Source organism: Poecilia reticulata, linkage group LG16 (assembly GCF_000633615.1).
Source record: "Poecilia reticulata strain Guanapo linkage group LG16, Guppy_female_1.0+MT, whole genome shotgun sequence".
In the NCBI taxonomy this organism is placed as follows: Eukaryota; Metazoa; Chordata; class Actinopteri; order Cyprinodontiformes; family Poeciliidae; genus Poecilia; species Poecilia reticulata.
The window spans coordinates 28,659,341-28,681,791 of NC_024346.1; the positions used below are offsets into that span (position 1 = coordinate 28,659,341).

The 22,451-nt window shown below is 38.4% G+C and overlaps 1 protein-coding gene across 7 annotated transcripts in view; it reads left to right on the plus strand.

Moving 5' to 3' along the window:
- Nucleotides 1-1,420: 1,420 nt before the first annotated feature.
- Nucleotides 1,421-22,451, plus strand: part of oxr1a (oxidation resistance 1a) — a 176,355-nt gene continuing 155,324 nt past the window's right edge. For 3 of the 7 annotated variants that reach the window (XR_535755.2, XM_008431798.2, XM_008431803.2), the window contains exons 1-2: nt 1,421-1,593; nt 18,557-18,642. Coding sequence is in view for 6 of the 7 variants with exons in the window: in XM_008431798.2 (XP_008430020.1) it covers nt 1,436-1,593; nt 18,557-18,642 (244 nt within the window). In the remaining variant the exon portion in view is untranslated. Of the gene's footprint in view, nt 1,638-1,757; nt 1,793-18,556; nt 18,643-22,451 lie in introns of those variants that run through there. The other 4 variants (XM_008431799.1, XM_008431808.1, XM_008431800.2 and 1 more) reach the window with 3 other exon arrangements.

The following is a 22,451-nucleotide window of genomic DNA, read 5'->3' on the forward strand; positions in this document are numbered from 1 at the left end:
AAATACAACATGTTTCATAGTGGAAAGAGCTAAAGTCATTTTAGATGGGAAAAGAACTATCTAAAATGACATACAATGATTTCAGTTAGAAACAGTTTATTTTTACCAAATCCAGCTGAAAAGCATATTAGATATATGCTAAAGTATCAAGAACTATTAAACTATTAAGTATTAAAGTCTAACAGGTGTTAGTGTGTAAATTGTCCCCACTGTCTGTGTTAATGAAAGTCACACGTAGTGTGCCACAAGTCATGTAAAGCCCAATATAAGGGCAAACATATGGAAGAATATTCTTTTGTCTAAAATCAAAAGTCTTTATGGTCAGATCTAAATACTGAAGAAGAAAACCTGTTAAACGGAGGAAAAGACTTGAGTGAAGCAGGTTCAAGGAAGAGGTGTAAATTAAAACATATACATGTTTTAAAATGATCCAGTCAAGACCCAAACTTAAATCCTATTGAAAATTTTTTTTAATCAGAAATAAAAATTGGAGAGTTGTTGTGGATGGTGATCTCCAGTAGCAGTCAGTCTTCCAATGAATCAGAAGAGGCCTCTGCCTGAAGACTGATGCTGTATGACAGTTTCATGGCATGCTAACAGCTCAATCTTGCAGCAGAGTCCATATTGCACATCAGTTGCTGGAAAGAACTGCTAACCTACCTATTTTGCTTTTGCCACTCCTTTTTAAATCTCTGGCTATAGAAAGCCAGGAAAAAGAGACGTTGCGGAGGGAGAACTGATTCTTGCCTATTGTGATCGACTGAAAAGTCCTTTTTAACTCCTCTGGGATTTGGGGTCAAAATTCAAGTATGAGCTTCTGAAATTCAAATAAATTACTCCTAGTGTAAAAACAGTTGAAATATGGTTATAAATTATAATAACTGTTCAAAAGTTAAAATAAATAAATAAATACCTCAGCAAAACCCTTCCAGCATGCAAAACCAGAAGAAATAGTTGTCTAAACTTGTAATGCCTCAAATAAAAAAAAAGGGAGCACAAATAGTCAAAGCAAATATATCAGAATAATCCCTGAAATGTTGTTTGCATGCTAAAAATTAATTGAGCAGAACAGAATGTGACCATCAGCACATCTTTGCTCATTTTACAAGCAGAACAGCAGGTGGACATAAAATATATTTGCAGCGATTTTGTGTCAGCATCACCTTAAAACAAAAAAGATGTGACAAATTGTACTCCGATGGGAATGACTGGGCACATCAACATGGACTCTGCCTCTGGTTTTGAGCATACAAGCTCCATTAGCGTCTGTTCCTCCTCTGCAGGCTCTGCTTGAGCCCCATCCTTGCTGCTGTTAACATCCCAGGATGACAGCTCTTCTTCCCCCCCGGCCTAGCTGGGACCTTCCGCTTGGTACGGTCCGCTCCTCCCCTCTCCTACGTTTCACCGATGGTAGTTTCTATTGGGAGAAGGTCAAATGACTCCGCATGTCTGCCTCTGTGTACATTCCCGCTATGGCACACGCCTGCTGAGGAAACATTTCCACCCACAGCCAGTCAGTCAGCTCCATACCCCCTGCCGGGAAGCGTCTCTGAGCATCTCCAACGGGACGTCGCCGTTCCCGGGCTTCGGAAAGTAAGTCATCACGCGCTGGTTCCGAAGCTGCCAGGCTAATGCCGGTAATTATTAGCATTTTTTTTCTTTCAGGACCGGCCGGTCGTTTCCTTATTAATGTTTAACGTTTGAAAGAGTTGCGTTTCCGTGCAGCTGGTGGCCTGTCGGGTTAAAAATAGTTCCAAAAGAGGGATGCAGTGATGCTGCCATTGCGGCGCAGGTGATTTTTATTTTTTAAATAAAGGGGTTATGCTTTATTTCCTGCTTTGCTTCCCTTTTTTGGGTTAATTAAATGTACGTTTGCTTCCTGACAGTCAGTCAGTTCTCTATGCCAAAGTAAATTAATGAAAAAGTGATTTATGGGGTGCCAGGCGGCTCATTAGTAGATCAACTTCACTATTCAGAAGGGACGGTCTTCGAGATGTCGGGGGTTCGATTCCCGGAGCCGGACCACTTACAGCATCCTATTCTCTCTCTGCTGGTATTCTTGTCAAATTACTAACGAACAAAAGCCACTAGCACCACAGAAACATTGGAGAACCCCCCAACCCCCAAAAAACCCACTGCAGACAAATAAATCATGAATTAAAATAAAGTTATCCTAAACAAATGTGTTTTATTTAAGCAGATGAAATATAGCCAGTTGGCTGATCCTGGTGCATCGTGCATTGTCCCTGCCAAATAAATTAATAAAAAAACAAAACCATATACACTGTGTTCCTATAAGAAGTGTGGAAAGTTCTGCAAAGCTCTGAGGAAGGCAGACTTAATGAAGTGAGTCATCTGAGTGAGGCCAATAGCTCCCCTCCCCTGCAGAGCAGTGTGTAGCTAAGCCTATTACAGCATTGCATAATGCAATAAGGTATAGTCCCATAAGGTGTAGAGTGAGCTGCCTGCAGGGTTCCATAGCTGGAAGCCTCTGTGTACGTGTGTGCGCGAGTGTGTTTGTGTGTATATATATTGTTCAGTTTACTTTTAATCTCTCACTGTACGTCTCTAATAAAACGTCTCAGACCAAAGACAAGGGTCGAGTTGTTCAGAGCCGCACAGGAGGGGAAACTGGATCACTGTTCCCAAACTCGCTCTGCTGCAACATCCTGCAAGGTAGTTGACTCAAGGTCAATGAGAAGTTAGAGGCTGATGAAAGTGGAAGGCTCTAAAATAGTGAAGTCACTCTAAAGTGTAATACTTTTGTTTTTTTGGGAAAACAAAGGTAGTTGGTTTTTATCCAGCTTTGGAAGATCCATCCCTTAGAGACTCACTGAGGTTCTGTGGTTGATTTCCAGTTGCTGGCCCACCTGTTGAGTTTTGCTGTCTGTGATGTGAAAATAAAAATACCGAATGGAGCCTATAAATAAAGCCAGGCCACAAAGAGTTATAGCATGCAATCTCTTTTATCCATACTTCCATCCATCAATAGGAGCCAGTTGAGGTGGCTCGTGCATCTGGTTGGGACGCATCCCTGGTGAGGTGTTCCGGGCGCGTCCCACCGGTAGGAGACTCGGAGGAAGTTCTAGAACCCTCTGGAGGAACTGTGAGTCTTGGCTGGTCTGTGAACACCATGGGATTATTTTGGAGGAGTTGGCCAATGTGGCTGGGGAGAAGGAAGTCTGGGTATCTCTGCTTAGGCTGCTGCCTCAGCAACCTGACCTCGGATAAGCGTAAGATAATTTATGGATGGATTTCCAAAAGAATGCCTTCATTTCCAAATCCGGCATGTTCTGTGACAGACAGGATTGGACTTTCCAAAAGGCTAAAACAGTCAGATTTCTGCACTATTTCCAGCTTTCTGTTTTCTGCTGCTGTCTGTTGTGTCAGCTTGGCTGAGCTATTGATCCTTAAAGGCTTACAGAAGTCTAGATGCTTACCAGGTTTTGTTTGTACATGATACATGATGGTGAGGCATTTTCTTCATGGTTGCTAATGACTATATGCCTATACCTTCTCCATAATGCAATATTCAATTTCATCTTACTAATCTTACTTACTTATGAAGTGTATAAGTAAGTATACTTATTACATTGTAAAAAGTATTCGCTGCAAATGGATGGCTGCCGGTCCTGATTATTGATGGCTGCTATCCATCATGGTCTTCTTTTCTCATCAAAAGGTTAACGGTAGATGATGAGTTTGCATTCCCGTCTGTTTGCACAACATGCCGTGACCATTTTTAGAGTGAAAGCAACTTAATGAAAGCGATATCAGTTTGTTTTCACGTCTGTCCTGGTGGAGTGGGACATTTTCTTAAGAGCATGATGAGCAAAGGGTCAAAAAAAAATAATTATTTGGTTTTTTAGCTTGATCTCTGCATGGGTCAGGAAGTGGGGACAAGATTTTCTTTTTATAAGCAGCAGTTTCTCTGTCTCAGGATGTCGTTACGAATCCAGTTTTCAGTTGCTTCGTACACCCTAATGGTTCCTCTGACTTGACCACGTGATTGAAACTTGAAAATAACTTCTGTACTCTGTGACTGTCTCCACAGTGAAGACTTTTGTTGCTAGTCTGAGCTGGTAGTGGTTGACAAATGATGCATTTACTGGCCAGGTAAAAGATGGGATGTATTGAGTTTCCGGTCAGCCGCTCACAGGTCTTGACCGATTAAGCTGAAAATTGTCTGATTCAGGTCACTAGGTGATTTCTTGGTGCACATGAGGTTAATTATGGATCAAATTGGATGCAGGATTGATTGGGAATGTCATTTCATCAGAAAATTGGATGAACAGCCACTTCTTAAAGGTGATTGAGTAATTTATTGCATCCTGGAATGACGAACCATCTAATGAAAAGGTAACCATGCATAATGTTTGGCTCTTTAACTGGAATAATACACTAATTGTTTAAGCTCCATGAACTTTAGATACACTTGTTGAGTTCTTGTTTGAAATGTCGCAGCTGTAAAACTTGGAGGTCACACACACATACACACACACACACCTTAAGGAATAGCTCTCTTGATCAAATTATGCATGGTGCCTGTGGCTTTGATTACTCCCTCCTCTTGCCATCATGAATGTATGCTTGCTGTTACCAATTGATTACTGCACACTGCTGATGAAACTCAAGTGAGTTCATGTCGTAAAAACGATTTCAAACACGCCGTTTCAGAGGGAACAAATTCAATTAGTTTCATAGATTTCCTAATCTATATTTCATGTTCATCTTTTTGATCTTTTTTTTCCTCAGGTTTGTTTGATAAGCTGAGCTTGTTGAGGTTATCAAACCTCTAGTTGTGTTAAAAGTTCTACAGATGTGTTGGTACAGAAATGTCAAATTGCCAACAACAGATCTCACTTTGTAAGAGGGATTTTGAACAAAAATAGTTTATGGTTGAGGCATCTGTTTTCTTTGTTTCTTTTTTATAACAGTTTTTTAGTGAACACCAAGCCTGCAACAATAAGCAATTAATTGCATCATAGATTTAAGTTAATTTCATAATTTCCATTCTTATGATATTTTTTTGAAGGGCAATTTTGTTTATGGACACCTAATCTATTTTGTGGTTTTTTTTATGGTTTTGGTTGTGAATTCTATGTATTTCAGCTTTATTTGTTTTTGGTTGTCCTGTTTTATTTTGCATATATAAAATGTCTTCCAGTTCCAGTGTGAACTTTATAAAATTAAAGTTTATTGGTCTTTGGGAGGGAAAACTTGCATCATGACAGGTCTAATGAACAGACACTCTCCTTGTGTTCGTTATGGGAAGGTGAGTGAGTCCAAGTGCTCCCTTTTGGATTTTTGTAGTTTTTGAACCCAAAACTCCCCCTAAAATAACAGAGTTAGCAGTGGTTCTGATTTTTTTTTTTCTTGAATGTTGATGAATACACAGTGGGATTGGATGCATTTGAAATATGTGTCAGACTCTTCTTAGGAGTTATTGCATCAGGAATGAACAACAGCGCTGACAAAGATCAGCCTCCATCTGGCCGGTTCATCTATAGTTTAAAGAGACACTTTCATTCAAAATAAAATATGTGCTGTCATTGGTAAATCATTTATAGATGCTCCATGAAATAATAAAAAAAATGTCCCCATGAAATAAAAAATAAGCGTTAAAGAAAATTCATGGAGTGCTTCATAAGTTTTTATTTTTATTTTATGACATTTATTTTGAAAAGCTTCTTTATTATTTCAGACTGCCATTTTTCTCATATCTAACAAAGATGTCCATTTAAAGATGATCGAACTGTTTTGGTTGAAGCAAATATAGCTCTCGTAGAGGAAAGAAGTTGCCTTTAAAAAGTTGCCTTTAATTCAGACTTTTTTTGAAATCATTAACAATTTAATCATTTCAAATTAACCCCCATCAAAGGAGTTCCAGACTGATGTACAGCAACAGGTTCAGTTTTGAAGCTTATTGTTGCATTTAAGATTTTAATTCCCAACATAAAGGTCCAGTTATTTTGCCTGTATTTGTATTATAAAAAATTTTTTTGCATCTAAAAAAAATGCTAACTTCAGGAAAAAAAAGAACCTCAAAAACCCCTCAAATTCCCAAGAGTCCAAGTAACAGCCATTATATGTTGTGGTGAACGTTTGTTATTGCTGTAGTATAGGAGACAAAAAGTTGCACATTGACACATGAAACATTCTGGAATGATTGCAGTGAGAAACACCATCAGTAATAGTTGAAAGGTTTACCTGACATTAGGGCTGGGACTTGATATTAATAAGCTTACTTGATTAATTACAAAAAAAAATTAAATGGAAGTATTTAATCAACTTGTGGATTAAATACAGTTAATCTGCAGTTTATTTAACTGCAGATTAAATTAAAAAAACAGCAGATAACTGATGCAAAACTTGTTTAACTTTGTGTTTATTTAACTTTTACTGTGACAAGTATTGCGTTTTTAACAAAATAAGATTAAAATGATGTGATTAAATAATTCAAATCCGTTAGTTTTTTTGTTTTTTTTATCACGTCACACCACTACTTGAAATACTGAAATGTTGTGGCGACATGGGGTAAACAGAAGACCACTGATGATTCCAGGTGGTTTTGAAAATACATTTTAATTCATAACAGACATTTTGAATAATGTCAACTTTGTATTAAAAGTGTCATAATTTACCGAATGACGCTTTATGACGAGTCATAAATATTTATGAAGGCTTATTCATGTTCATGACAGGTGTTATGACATGTTTATGAAAGTGTCATGACAGTCTTATTCACCCCCCTTCAAATAAAGTGTTACCGTATTTCTTTTAGATGATGGTCAGACTGGGGACAGTGTGGAGACGCAAAATGCATATATATGGTGCAGCATTGGAGAGGGCAGATGCAAAGCATGAGTTTATTGACTTGCGTCCTAATTGGAAGTGAAGGGACCAAAATGTTTGTGTCTTTGAAACGAGATGCAGTTTCATAGACCAGACTTCTACCCACCAGAGGTACTTATGCCAAGAAAAGCTTCCAACCAAAAATCCGATTCGACATGTTAAAAAGTGCAGGGATGATGGCCGATTTGTTGTCCCGCTTCCATCTGGGTGATTTAAAAAAATTTTTTTTCACTGTTTTTTTTGGGCTGCCTCTCCGTTATCCCACAGTCTAATCGTGATAATCTCCAAATGGATTTATGGAGGGGATGAATGTCCTCGGCAATCTTTCCAAAAGAGCAGGCGAAGAATGAGTAAGGTCGGGGGTTGAACTCCGAAGGACGTGACTTACACAGAACTGCACCTGGTTTCGGTCGGTTACAGCCTTACCTACAAGCAGTAAACAGCTCCATGGAACTGGTTAGGGGATTAGAGGATTTACAGCACTAAGCTACAGGAACTCAGCCCAGTGCCCCCCTGCTCATGTCTCCTCCTCCTCCCTTGTAACAATCCACTCTCTTCTTTTGGCTCTGGGCTGAGCCATGTGACCAAAATCAGAGTTCATATGGGTGGGATAAAGAAAGTTGGAGACTGCCTTTGGAGCATTCATAGATTGATCGGTTTTCCCTTCGATTTGGTTTGCAGTTTTGAGTCTAGGGTTTTGCCATTTGTCCACAAATCTCCAGATTTTTTGCAACGTGTCACAGAATCTCAGATCCCTTGTGTTAATTCGTCGATAATGGGACAGTGCAATAATGTACGTCTGAGACCCACCAGACGTTGGAGCTATCAACAGCAGACTACAATCTGATTTGGCCCCATCAGCAAAGTTGAGCAAGCGCTGCCTTTAGTTCCACTTGGAGACAGCCTGGAAGCTAATTGAATCCCAGCAAGGGGACGGAGGTCATTGTTGAATGACACTCCACGGGGCGTTTGTCTCTGTCAGCCTAATATCACACTGTGAAGTGACTCGGCAGAGAGCGAGTCCTCAACCCGGCCGGCCACGCGCCTTTAACTCAAACTGACAGTGCTCCAGCTCCCGTACTTTGCCACCAGCAACTCTGCTGGAAAGCTGAAGTTTTTCTTTAGGTTATTCTGCTGTTGTCATCATGGGCAGCTGACATCAGCCCCCAAAGACTGAAGTGGAAAAGCCAGCGGTTCATGTTCTGTAAATGGTGAATTCTTTGAGCAGGGTCTCAATAGCTCTTGTCCACAGCGTCGGGTCTTGTAAGTTGCTAAATTTGATTCCTGATGGTTTTGCTAGCTGGAGAACTAATTATCTCCTTGGATTACATTGTTGTTGGATAATTAAAAAAAAGATGATTGTTTGTTTAATTTGATAATTGCGCAAGTTGGAATTACGAAAAGAAATTGGCTTAATGGAAACTCGCCATTTTCAAAAAACTCATGTTTTGCAGTAAAAATGTTTGCGCTGGGATGAGGTGGTTTATTGGCTGTATGGGAAATGGTGCATTTCGAAATTTTTAGACGAAGACAACAGTAAGCGGTAGGATGATGGTTAGAAATGTTTTTTTATGTCTTATTCTGTGAACAAACTTAGTCTTGTTTGATTTTATTTGCACTTTTTATTCACTGCTCTTGCAAAATTGTGTTTTTTAGACAACTGCTGAATATTGGCATTTATAGTGGAAATGCAGTCGGTGTTTTCTTAATATTAAAGTATCAAATGGCTGAATCTTTCATACTTACTGTTAATTTTATCACAGTTTGAAGAGTTTCCTCAACATTTTGTGTTTTTAAACTTCGAAAAAAAGCTATAAGCAGCAAGAACAGAGAAATTAGTTCCTTTTTCTGCATGTGGTAAGAAAAGAAGCACAGCCACGAGTTGGGAAGTTGTGAGAGGGCCCATCTAATGCAGCATACATTATTGTAGTAACCATGCCAACTTCAATTTTCTGATCAATCACACAATAGTTGTAGGACACTACTACACCAGTTCTGGCCAGATTGTGGGTGAAGAACAAGCTGCAAAAACAGAGCGTCCATTTTCTTTTCTGCGCACAGACCTTAACTCACCTTTTTCTGGAGGATAACAATAGGTTCTGATTCTAAATTTATTCTACTGGAACAAATATATCTTTTGTTGATGTGTAGCAAAGAATGCTCGCCTGATTTCATTGACGTATTGCTCACTACATCTATGATACTTGTGGAAGAGTCGTATCATTGATTTAGGGTGTAATGGATAATTTCCAATCTGGATCCGTGAGGTAAACAGCACGGTCCATTTTAAAGGTGCCTGCAGTACTACCGTTTCAGAGAAATTAGTTGCCACAAATTAATTTCATTGCATTCTCTAAAAGTCTGAGAATCTGACTTGTTTTTAAAGGGGAAACAAAACATGTAGAGCAGCAGTTCCAGTGGACCATGACTCTACCTTTCACTAGAGTTTGGTTAAAACTAGGGCTGAGACTTTAAAGGGGCAGTATTGTGTAAAATTGACTTGTGTAGCTCTACATTATGTTATAATGTTATTCCCTCATCAAAAACATACCTGGAGTGTTTCTTTGATTCTTTTCTGTGTGTTTGAAAAATCCTTTAATCTCCCTTGGCAACCATTCAGTTGTGTAAAATGTCTGGGTGGACCTAGCTCCGCCCTGGAGGATAAAGCTCCTCCTGGAGCTGCAGTTTCAAAGCTTCCTAGCTTCCGCATTACAGAGCAGCCAACCCCTGTGACTGCCCCACTCGGCTCCTTCAGACTAGCCAGCAGCAATTGGCAAACACCTGCTGGAACTGCGCATCTGTGGTGCTAATTATACAGGCTACTTTTCAGTGTAACACTCTGAAAACATTGTCACAGGGTTAATAGTGGAGCGATGTTGTGATTACTTCCTGAAGTGTCAGAAAGAGCAAGTTTCTTAAGGAGACAGAGGCTCAATTTCAAGCCACTAAATTATGATGTCAATATTATGATATATTCAGCATTTTCATAACTGAAGGAAATGTAGTTACTTGATTGTGCTATAAAATGGCTTTATATGTAATTTCAGTTAAAATTTCCAGCCGGAACCATTGTGTAAGCTAGTTTCTGGTATGCTTGCAAATTCAGTGCACAAGCAAAATCTGTTAACAACAAAATTATTTTAAAAAAACTATAAAATTTGAAAAATTAACTTTAACAAAGTTTTTATCTGATGCCATTTAGATCTACAACCGACATCTTAAAGTTAAAGTCAATATGATATCACCATCGCTGCCAGTCGATGTGTGCATGCTAAATTCCGGCAGCCATTGTAGAAAGTTTTATTTGCTCGCAAAAGGGGCTCTGATGCATTTCTCTCCAAGAATGCACAAACTAACCTGGCACGGCTGGCTTTCTCCTGGAAGACCAGATGGGATGCCCTCAGGAAGATAACAGGCAGCCCCAACAGCCCAATGCAAATCTGAGAGTCAGAAATTTCTGAGAGTCATTTCAGAAATTTCAGAAATGACTGATCAATTAGGAATGATCAGTCATCAGTCAATCATTCCTAATTGACTGATCATTACCATAATGGCATTGTGTTTCCTGCCAGGTTGTTGTGACCTTTATTGGCTCAGGAAACAGACCGCAATAAGGGTCTGCAAGAGCCATCAGATACAGGCGAGGGTATGAATGGAGGAGAGAGGGGCGACTGGAGGATCTGAGAGGGGAGAAACGAGCAGTGGAGAGGTGCAGATGATGGGACGGACGAGGGACAGCAGAGAGGAACAGAGGGGAAGATGAGTCATATCACTGCAGCAAACCAGGCCCTGATTGAGATGTGAACACAGAACCTGCACGAAGACATTTAGGTTTAGATTTGTCTTGGCAAATGCTCTGCAGTTTCATCCCTGATGGAGGAGTTTGTGCTGAGCTCCAAGAATAAAATGCTCTTGCCTATAAGTCTCTCCAGAAAGTGAAAAGGCTACATCATCCTGTTCATGAATAGAGCAGAGTTGTTTTTGTTTTTTTTATGAGTTAAACTCTAAAGGTGGGTGGACCTGCATTGCCTAAAAATACCCAGCCCTGCCTGCCGTATACATGTGGCCTTTACTTGCCTTTTTTGTTCTGCTGCTCTTCCTTTGTAACAGTTTCCACTCTAACTTCCTGCTGGGCCAGCTAATCCTGCCACAAATCGATTCTCTTCCTCTGCTGCTCCATCTGCTTTCTTCATCTATGACTCCTGGCTCATCTTCATTCACATTGTTGGCTTCTTTAGATTAATGAAGCTCAACTCACGCAGCATTACTGTTTACATCTGGAAAGATGGAACATGAGGACATGCTGAACATTTTATGTTGATGTAAATATTTTAAATGACAAAACGGGATTGCATAGAGATGCACTGATATGAAAATGTGTGTCTATGAATATCCGATGTTAATATTGCTGTTAGAGTCGATAACCGATCACTATCACATGACCAACCTCCTTCCCCTCCCCTTCAGAAACAAATGGCAACAAGATGGAAGTAGATATTTGCTGTCAATTTCAGCCCAGTTTTACTTATCGGTCCAATACTGAAATGTTACCAAAAAAAAGCTTATTGTCCGATGCCAATATTTTGTTTACTTGATTATTATATGATAGACCACCATAAGGTTTTCTCCCTAGTTTAAAGTATTTCAGTTTCTCATCTGATAAGCGCGAAGGTGGGCAATAATCATGGAACGTTTATCTTAAAAATTTTAATTTGTTGTTGCGATAAATTTGAATTAACGATGTTGAATTAAAAAAAAAAAACTGGTGATAATATTGGAAATGTTTTTACTATTTTCTCCACTGATTGTTCCATGAGAGCATCAATAAATGCCAGTAAGTTTGAAAATATAATTAAATGCAATAACCCTTTGCATTTTATTGAGATAAATCACTCTTCTTTAAGTAGCTGGTGTCCTGATTTAAAATGGGAATGTCAAGAATAGGCCTGTCACAATAAGGACTAAAACAATTAATCACATGATGAATTAAAACAAACTCTATTTCCATTTGCATAATTTTTCTCTTTTCTTTCCATTTCTACCAAAAACTGGATGACTTTAGTCAGCTTTGGTCTAAACCAGTGTTTCTCAACCTTTTTTGGCCCAGCGCCCCCCTAGCCCTTATTCAGGTCCCTCACCCCCCACCAAAGAATTTGCAGGCTACTTTGCACTGACCATTATTTTATCATTAATATTACCATAACTATTGTAGATGTTTTGATTTTTATGCTTGTTTCTGGATTTATCATCAAAAATAATTTTCCAGAGAACAAAAAAGTCATGGGAATAGAAATTATTTTCACAGGCGTCTACGAAAAATGCAATGGACATTCAAGTTAAAATTTGTAGGTCTAACAGCAGCAAATCGGAGTGGAAAAAATATTCTTATTTATTTCCATTTTCTAGTTGTTAAATATTCCACATAATTACCAGATAAAAGATGTTCAACATGCCAGTTTAAACTTTGAACTATTTGCAAACGACTGAGCTCTGCAACATTAAAACATGAATAGACCTGTAACTACATTAATCATAACTTCTTCTCTTTAGTGTTTCTGTGGGTTTCTGGTGGTGCAGCTCTGTGCTGCCTTCAGGAGAATGGGACATCAGAGTATCATCCATAAAATTTCACCCACATGGCATTTACTGTGCAAACCAGAGCTTTCAGTGGAAAAACAAAAGTTCCAGGTCCTTTTAATGCCATACAAATATGAAACAGAAACATGGATTATATCTTTATATAGATCTGTCTATTGATTATAGATTAATAGTTTTACTGGACAGAAATTACAAGGAACAAATCTGGTTCTTAATCAAATCCTAATGAGTCAAATTGAAAGTGTCATGGAGTCATCAGCCTCATGACATTAAAACTGACATGAAATAAATATATCAAATCTGATTTAAAAACATAAATAAGTGATGTTATGGTCTGTAAGATATATTTATTCTCAGTACTAGATGTGRTCTCAACAAACCCATGGCACTTCAACAATATTATTTTACCTTTTATCTGGAAATAGTGTCTGTTTATTCTTGCCATACAGTCCTCTGTATTAATTATTGCTTGAAAGGTCTTGCCATACCAGATTATTCCTCTGTATTTACTTTAGTTTCTTAGTTTATTCTTGCATTTTGTTCTTCATTCATTTCCATTTAGTTTCATTTGATTAGTATTATCCTCTCTTGGTTTATTGCTATGTCCACTTTAGTTTCTTTCCTGTTGCTAGATTTATTTTATCGTTTATTGACCGTCGGTAATCTCATCACCTGCTGCGCCGCCTAATCGTCATATGTTTCACATCATGTGYTGATTTTTTACTGTTCAGCGTCGGATTCTCTGTTTTTATGCCATAATTCACATCTAGTTCGTCGCTCCGTTTTATGTCCTGCTTCTCCTGTTTCAGAGTTTTGCGCAATGTGCGCGTCTTCTTTTTTTTTTTTTTTTTTTTAAGCCCCTAAGGTGCAGGGCGGTCGGGAAGCGTATCGATGGGGAAAAGGCAGACTGACAAAAACCTTTTAAAACAACGGAAACAATTTCTGCATTCTGATTTATTGAAATTTAAAAGTGCTGTGTTGTTCTATCACCCCCGTTTCATACCGGACCACTTACAGCACCKGTGTTAACGCTATAAAATGAACGCTCTCTATCGTGGTATCACCCATGGAGGGATTTCTTTATTTAAATGGGTTCATTTTTCAGAGGGATACACAGTGAGGGTGTTGTGATTTTAGATACCAGTAGCAGGAGAACGGAGCTGCGCCAAGAAGCTAACAGAAGCTACAAACACTGAATAAAAGAAGAGCTGCCATAGATACAGTTGCAGCCAAGCATGATTTAATGTTACACAATACAGTTTTACCAAGTCTAAACTGACATTGTTGTACATTGAAGGTGTAAACTTTACCTTCGACTAAACGCCCCCCAAAATGAATGACTGCAAGGCATAGAGTCATACATTTACCAAGAAGTAGTCAATTTTTGTTAAACCATAATTTTTATCGCTATCATGATAGTACCACAAAATATAGCAATTAAATTCTAAGTCCACATCGCTCACCCGTCCTCCCCATGCTTGCTGTGACTTCAAGAAAATTGTACTTTCTTTAAGCAATGACTTATTGCATTGCAGGAAGTATGTTTACGCTGTCAAAATATTTCCCACCCAAGAGGTGAAATTTCTGTAACTCCCCTAAGTTACCATGAGTCTGTTGGCAAAGGCTTTTCAGCAATTTGTATGTGTAAACACTTTTTAAAACACATTTTTCCATTCAATTGCCCAAAAATGCATCATTACGAGTTGGTCGGTCACATCAGAGCTTTCTAGTGCATACCACAAAGTATATCTCTGACATCTCTGAACGGAAGTGTTGTCCTAAACACTGGCAGTACCTGCGGATCTTCTGTGAGACTGAGGGATTCTCCTCGGTCCATTACGCGCTCGAATGCTGATGGTGTTTGTCAGCACGCTCTGCACGGCCAGAGACAATTAAGCTGAACCACAAGGTTGATTTAATGAAGCTTGGCAGGAAAAACATCCTCAAACAAGTTTTGCCTTTGAGATGGAAGCAGACAAGAGTCCATGCTGCCACGGGGGGTGAGCATGACTGCTTCACTGAGTACTGATGGAGTAAAAAGACAGGTGAACAGAACTAACAATGTTTCTTTGATAAAACCAATATCTTCTTTTTCTGAGGCTTCCTAAGACGAGTCAGAAGGAAGGGCAGAAGGAAGTATTTATTCCCTCCAGTTTGAGGGAAGCATTTTGGAACAGGTCGTAAACCCTTTTGGTTCAGATGAACAGCAGGTCTACTCTGTGTTCCTCACCTTATCTCTACATCTAATCTAGGCAGCATTACCAGGAAGCTAACTTCAGTCACTCTCATCTTATTGTTTCCCACGTGATCCTGACTGTAAGGTGAGGGTTGGAATACAGGAAGACCGGTTAATCAAGAGCTTTGACAGAGCCAGCTCTATGAGACAAATAAAGTTTAAGGATGCAGTGATCCACTTTTTTCACTTCCAACACCAAGACCAGAAGTTTAGCATCGGCCAATGCCAATCTGATTCAGAAAAACAGCGCTGGATTGACTTAAATTCTTTCTTTTTTTAAAAACAAAGACATAAATGTATTGAATTACAAACTTATTTGATAACTCTGCACCAGTACAGCTCACTGAAATACACCAGTAGATTGACACGCTTGGTCAAACATGTAAAAACAACACAACTTTAATCTGTTCAGTACAACAGCTATTGTAAAAATACATAATGAAGAAACTGGTACTGACAAAAAATATAGGTAGACTATTTTTGGTCAAACGTGTAAAAAAAAAAAAAAAAAAAAAAAAAAAGCAACAGATCTTCTTTCAAATGGTTCAAAGAGTGCAATTAGGAGTTCTAAATGTAATGTGAATAAATTATAAACCATGATGTTGCTCAGAACACAAAGTATGGAAAAATAGACAAGAGTAGATCTGCAACTTATGGATTAGGCACAGTGTCACCGAGACCCGATGTAGAATTCTTTTTAAATATCGGGACCGATACAGATATTAATATCGAATTGGTGCATCTCTACTAAAGTTCATGATGCTAAATCATAAAAAAATGTTTTGCTTTGGTTTTGCTTCGGTAATCATGAACTGCTTTAAGAGTTGTCATAAACTGAAGAATAACTTTTAAGAGTAAGAGGTTGTTGAAACATATTAAACATATTTCTCTTTTCTTTTTTTTTCCTGTTTACTTCAACTTTCTGGGAACCACTGATTCCAAAGTAGAAAGGATCATCAGTGATGACCGTCCCTCCATCCAGGCCTTGTACAGGTGTAGTGTCAAGAAAACATCTCTGCAGACCCCTCACATTCTGGACACAAACCGTTTGGACTTTTACCATTTAAGTCAGCGCTATAGAGCATTATTCACACATAACTTCCTGGTTTGTGTGCACTAACATGGTGAATAAAGTTTAGCTGTAAATCAATAGAAAGTTACCTTCACTTACAGGAGGTTTTAGCTGAGAACACTGTTTGCTTTACTGACCTTATCTTATATTTGATATATGCAGAATTTTATTAGAATTGAAGTTGTACTATAAAATGGTAGTATGGATATACATAATAATACACATTTAAAACTTGGAAAGTAATTTTCACAACAATTGAAAACCATTCATTTGCAATACTACTGCTAATTTTTATGTTTTACATTTTTTTGTTGGTGATCATAGTCAATGTTCTGTAAAGTCTCATCCAGCCATATACTGCTATTAAACAGTGAAATTTAGCTAATGCTAATGATATTAGAATCATTTAGTGCTATTCTGTAGAACAAAAAAAATAATCAAGAAAATAGTTCTTTTTACAATACATTTTCTTGAAAAAAAATCCAATAAATCAAGAAAAAAAAATTCAAGGAAGCTGAATCAATGTTAGACTAACAGATTCAGTTCATTTGTGAACCTCTTGTTGTAGTCAAACCTTTCTGATTGTCTCATCCAAATATCTGTTGTCTGACCACAGAGACGGGCGCTAGGTTTTCTTATATAATGCTACGTTTCTTTGAATGCAGTATTTTCATTTTGCTTGCCTCCCGTGCCGTCTCTTTTATACAGTATCTAGCCTTGAATTAACCCCTGTGATTCCTGTCAGCGTGCTGACAGGATGTCATGTTGAAATCTGACTGAAATTGTTGAAACTGAAGGTGGTGTGGAGGAAAGGAACACTAGATTACGCGAGTAGCTTTTGTTTTCCTCAGCAGCTTGTCGGGTGTATCCCTGTCGGAGCTTGATTGGCAGCTGAAAGCTGGCTGAGTCCCAGCCCGGAAAAAAAGAGACAAAGTAAACAAACATGCTGAGGCGGTTGGACGGAGAGAGACCGAACACAGCAGCGTCTTAACGGTGGAAATAAAGGGACGTGAATGTGTTTACATGTTGGTCATGTAGCAGAGCAGTTTTATCTGCTAAAAGACATTATTTTAAATTCTGGTTTTCAATGATTAGTTTTGATTCCTTACATCAATTTTGCAATCACTTCACTCACAGGGCACATCTTATTCCTCTACCTATCTTACACTCAGAACCTGATTGTTATTATTTTTGTTTTTACGCCATTTTTATAAGAATTTTCACAATAAAGGGAAGTCGAGGTAAATTAGTTGACTGACCTTTTGGAAACAGTTGTCTTTAATTACTGTCAGTAGGTCTAAATCCAAAAAACTGAATTAGACAATAGTTCTGTTGATTTCTTGTATAGCTAAAAGGATTTTTAGATATCTTTCTTTGTATGAATTTAAAACCATTAATGGACATTACTTTGGACAGTGCTGTTTTCTAAACTGCATGTTGCTAGATTAGGCAATTTTAATAGATGATTGATGATGATTACAAACATCTTTAAAAAAAAATGCCATCTCTATATTGTGTCAGTTTTCTTAGTTTGTAAGAGCAAAAGGTCTGGAGATGACTTGGCTTCCACTTTTTAACAAATCTGAAGAGGAGACGGACATTTTACTGTTATTTCATTCATTCATTCATTCATTCATTCATTCATTCATTCATTTAGTTAGTTTTTACCATGACCTACTATTGCTGATTTCCCTTACAACCTCTTAGTTTTATACCAGTTGAGGCCACAATTATTCATAATCTTGCCATATTTAAATTTAAAATGTTAATTTAAGAGGGTTGCTACTATTTGGAAATGAGACAGGCATCTCTCAAAAGACTACAAACCATAAAAGTCAATTTGGAGAAAAAAAACAACAAAAAAAACTTTTTTTTTTTTTTTTTTGCATGTTTTCTCTGTTACTTTTGAATATTTGATTATGATCATAGGCCTCCATTTCATAACCCTAGTCTTTATCTCCCACCACAGATTCTCTGTGATTAGTCTTTTCTCCCTCTGACACCAAGTCAACCAGACCCACCATATTGTTTGACTTAAGCTAACAGACAATCATGCTAGCTGTTAGCCTGCCAATGCAGTGAGGATTTCTTCCCTTTTAACGTCAGAACTAAGCATAAAATGCCAAAGTATGTACTGAGTACAATGTATGTAGAATAATTGATGCTGGATATTTCACACACTCTTGTGACGAGATGGTGTGGGATGCGTCTCACTTTTGGGATGAGAGAATGACGGCGCTTCAGTTCCATCTCTGTCCGTCCACTCATCTCATTACCGACAGCAGAGGGTGAGAAGTGAGGCCCGTGTAGACCTCTGCATTAATTATTGAATCCTATCTTCTTTTACCTCAGCTCCGCCTCCACGCTCCCTGATAACCTTTACATAAAAGAGCAGAGGCTAACTCCAAGGAAGGCAAGACGAAAAACGGCCGTTTATGGGATTTCAACCTTTCAGGAGGACGCGCTGCTAACCCAACCTGCCTGTGACATGTTTGTGTGCTCAGACAGACATACAGCCTCCCCGTTTTTAAATTACATTTTTATTGTTCCAGTTGAGCTTCATGCCCAATTAATCCCATTCAGTTATAAATGATGTGGCGAAGTAAGGTAAACGATGATTAAAAATGCCATTCGACTCCATTCAGTCTGAGGCCGGCTAACCAAGGCTGTGGAGGTCAGCGTGGCCCAGGCTTTTCGACAACTTGAGGGCGACTGAACATCTCCCCCAATGCCCATCTTTTCTCTGACCCCTTGCCTTTATGCTGACTGTTGGTGTGTGTGTTTGCTTTCTGCAGATTTGAAAAGGCAACATCAAACCTCGACCTCCCGAAGCCCCGTAGCAAAAGAAAGAAGACGCTGCCAAGATGTTCAGCACCAAAAGGTCAGCACAATGTTACTTTGGATCAATTCTAGTGTACGGATGATGAAAAAACATCAAATAAAATAAAGCTCAGCAGAGATATTTGGGAATTAGAAAGATGAACACGGTAGTGGCTGATATTTTAGCGCGACAGATATACAAGTTAAGGAGTCTGTGGTGGTAAACATAAGTGTAAATACGGTCCTTGAACCTTTGCAGGAAACCTTGGTAGGCCGCTGAACACTCCTGTGCATTTTTAATGTGGCCCATGGTTGCATACAGTCCGCATGAATGATTCATCGGTTTGGCTTTTCTTATTTGACTGCAAGCTGCAAACGGTCACATTGTGTTAGCAGAGCTTATGCAACATGGACTGAAGGAGTCCCCCCAAAAAAGTCCATGTTCAACTTTACCCAGTGGGTTTCCAAGAATTAGAAGTTTTGTGTAAACGTGTCTACTTTTGTAGTAAAATAAAAGCTCACAATAGAACATGAAAATATGTTACCTTTTTGTTAAACTGTCCCACAATTTCATTTACAACATTTTTATGTAAAGGTAAAATCTGTATCGTAGTTTTGTAAGCCATTTTAAAATATGGCACAGAATAATGGCAAAACAAAAAATAAAACGGTTATTTTTGCTTTATATCTTAATTTGTGATGGTTTTCAAAAACAAAAAAGTACTTTTTTTGTTTTTGAAAACAAAAAAAGTTTGCTAAATTATGGATTCATCCTATGATTATCACTGATGTAGCTGTCCCATTAAGAAGAAAATGTCATGCTTTAAAATAAGCAACCAGGGTTTTTGTGGCAACTTGCGAATTTATCTTTTGATTTTACTTTTTTTTTTTTTTTTTTTTACTTCAACAGTAAAAAAAGTCCAAACAGGACACAAAGTTCTCACATTCTTTACTAATAAAAAGATACAAATTTAGTAAAATTGTTAAAATAGTTTTTTGGGGGCAGATGTTTCCTTACGTGATTAATGTTGTTTACTCCTTTAACTTGCTGGATTTTTTCCCCCTCCGGTCTTTACTAACCTTGAGGAGATATGTGGTCGTGTAAAGTCACAACACTTGTGCTCTGAAAATAAGACGTGTCATGTTTGTTTGTTTTTTTCAGCTCAGATCTGTGATTAAAGCTGCAGCATGTAACTTTTCCAAGCATATGTTTTTTCCATATTTACTGAAAATGTCACCATGACAATAAAAGAAATGCACCGCTCCCAACCAAAAACAACCAATAAGAACCAGGAGGAATGTGTTAGCGCAGTCAATCAGTCTCGTGTACGTGATCTAAATGTGCTAATGGCAGAAAAACAACTTACTGTTTTATGAAAACCGTTTATCCGTTGTCATCGGAGGCTGTGCTTGCTAGCATTAGCATTCGTAACAGGCTGTGTTGTAAACCAGCTGTAGCATAATGGAAAGCAAGGGGGAAGGGTTGTGAACATGAGTGATTTACAGCGCTAAGACCCTCCTCTTGGCTCTAACTGTTTGTTTGTTTGTTTCTGACCGAGTGGTGTATTTCTGCAGTTAGCACTGGGAGAAGGAAGACTGTAGATATTAGCTTATGTGCTAATGCTAAGATGATTTCCATCTTCAACCAACGTTTTAGAACTTGGTGTTAGGATCTTGGTTTACATTTTCACTTCTCACACAGATCTCTCCAACTTTTCCCACCCCTGCTCTGTAAATATTTGATTTACTTTCGAAGTTACCTGTGGACTGGTACCGTATTGATTCCTCATTCTTTCCGCATTGCACTTTTAAAAGTAACCCACCAAGTTCAGCACTTGGGTCAGCATTAAAACTTTGCTGCTGTATATACAGTTAAAGAGTTTCCACGGGGAAACTTAAGCGTATAATAATGTGATGTTGTCCCAAAACTGTACCCATTTGGCCGCCTGATGCTGCTGCTGTATGTAATCATCACCATACAGTGTGTGCGGAGATGATTAAACCATGCCGGGCCTCCGTCTTTGGAGAGCTGCGTCAGCGCGGCTGATGACACAGATACGCTCAGAATGACAGTGTTCAGCTGCCATTTTTAAAAATTCAAACGTTGAAGAGCCTGCCTCACTTTTTTCTTCTTTTTTTTGCTGATCAAGACACAAAGTAACACAGGAAATCTGTCATCCACAGATTGCTGTGCAGCGGATTTTAAATGAGACCTCTTCTTTTATCGTTCCCTCGAGTCACAACACTTGCAGGGATTTCAGTGGGAGAATAATTAAAAGTCAGCAAAACTGAATGAAATACCTTAATGTTTCTGGCATCTTTAGATTTAGCTTAAAGAAGCGTGTGATTGTTACTCCTCTCTGAGAGGGCGCAGCGTCTCAATGTGGTGGATGAGTTGAGTGTTCAGCTCACTCTGATTGAATGTTTATGTCTACATGTGTTTATCGTAAAGTAGGGCCTTATTAATTCAAGTCTTTAATTCTGGATCAGGACATTTATGACATGATGGAAAGCAAGTCTGATCCCCCCCAGCTCTATTAAACTGTATATACTGTTGAGTTTATATGAAAGTAGACATGTAGTTTTGGGCATTCTGAATTATACCTGTTATAGGGAGTTGAGTAAAAAAATGTAGGAAATTCTGATGCACCGATCAGAGATTTTACCTGCCAGTCCTGCTTTAAGTCGGTCCCAATTTGTATCTTGGCTTTATTTTTCTTCTACTTTATGAATATTGACATTTCAGAAGTAAGATAAAACCTTCATTTTCAAAAACTGTACAAAGTTGGAGAGCTGTCTCTGTTTTCATCCATTACAGAAAACTGTACTGTAATACCTACAGTACAAACTGCTGCAAGAAGTAAAAACATATCTCATTTTCTCCTCTTACAGGACACATTATAGTTCCTTAAGTTTTTTTTATACACCTGGCAATATTACGCCCACTAAATCAAAACAACTAGGGTTTTTTTTGTCTTTTTGCTACAATACTTTGTTGGTTTAATGTGGTAATATACAGGGTTTTCTCCAATAAACCTGCTAAGCCTGGTGTTGGGGGCATTAGGGCCATCCACCAGCAGTTTTTGTGTTTTTAAAAATTTGTAAAAGTTACAAAAAAGCACTTGCAGGTATCAAAATTTGGAAATATTAGCATGTTCGGTAATCAGGTAAGTGCAAGGACAGGGCTATTGGTGCCTTGCGCCCAGTTCAATATGTCAACTATATACCTAGCTTACACCGTTTTTACTGCCACTGTTCCTGTTGTATAAAAACCCCTATTTAAAACAAACAAAAAATGCTGAGCCTGGCAGGGGATCAAGTAAAGCCTGGTGGCCCGCCAGGCTAGCAGTACATTGGGAGAAACCTTGATATATTTATTTGTTAGATTGTTAAATCATTAATTTTTGGAACCGTACAGGAGCTTTGAAAAGCCTCTCCATCCTAAGATTATTAGTACAAGAAGCAGAGGTGATATCCTATTGTCTGTGTCAGGGAGATGTTGATATTACACAGCTCTGTGGGTGAAAAGTATTATTTCAAAGCAAAGACAAAATGATCACAGAGCTGTTAGTGTAACCTTGTAAATCTTTAATAACTTTGTATTTAGCTCAGTTATTCCAGTTGGCATAACTAATGTTAGTCTACTAATTCCCCTGACTAATTGGACAGAAATGCGTTCAGCTTTGTGTTATTTGCAGATCTCCAACTCCCTGGAGTTAGTTTGTTGTTGCACCCTGATGGAGCATCTCACATGCTTTTGTAAAATTCCTACTTTCTCTTTTTGTGGTTCCTCCAATTTTAATTTTGAAAGAGCTTCATGCTAATAAAATGGTTGATTTTAAGTTTTTTGTTTTTTAACTTTCCTTTTTT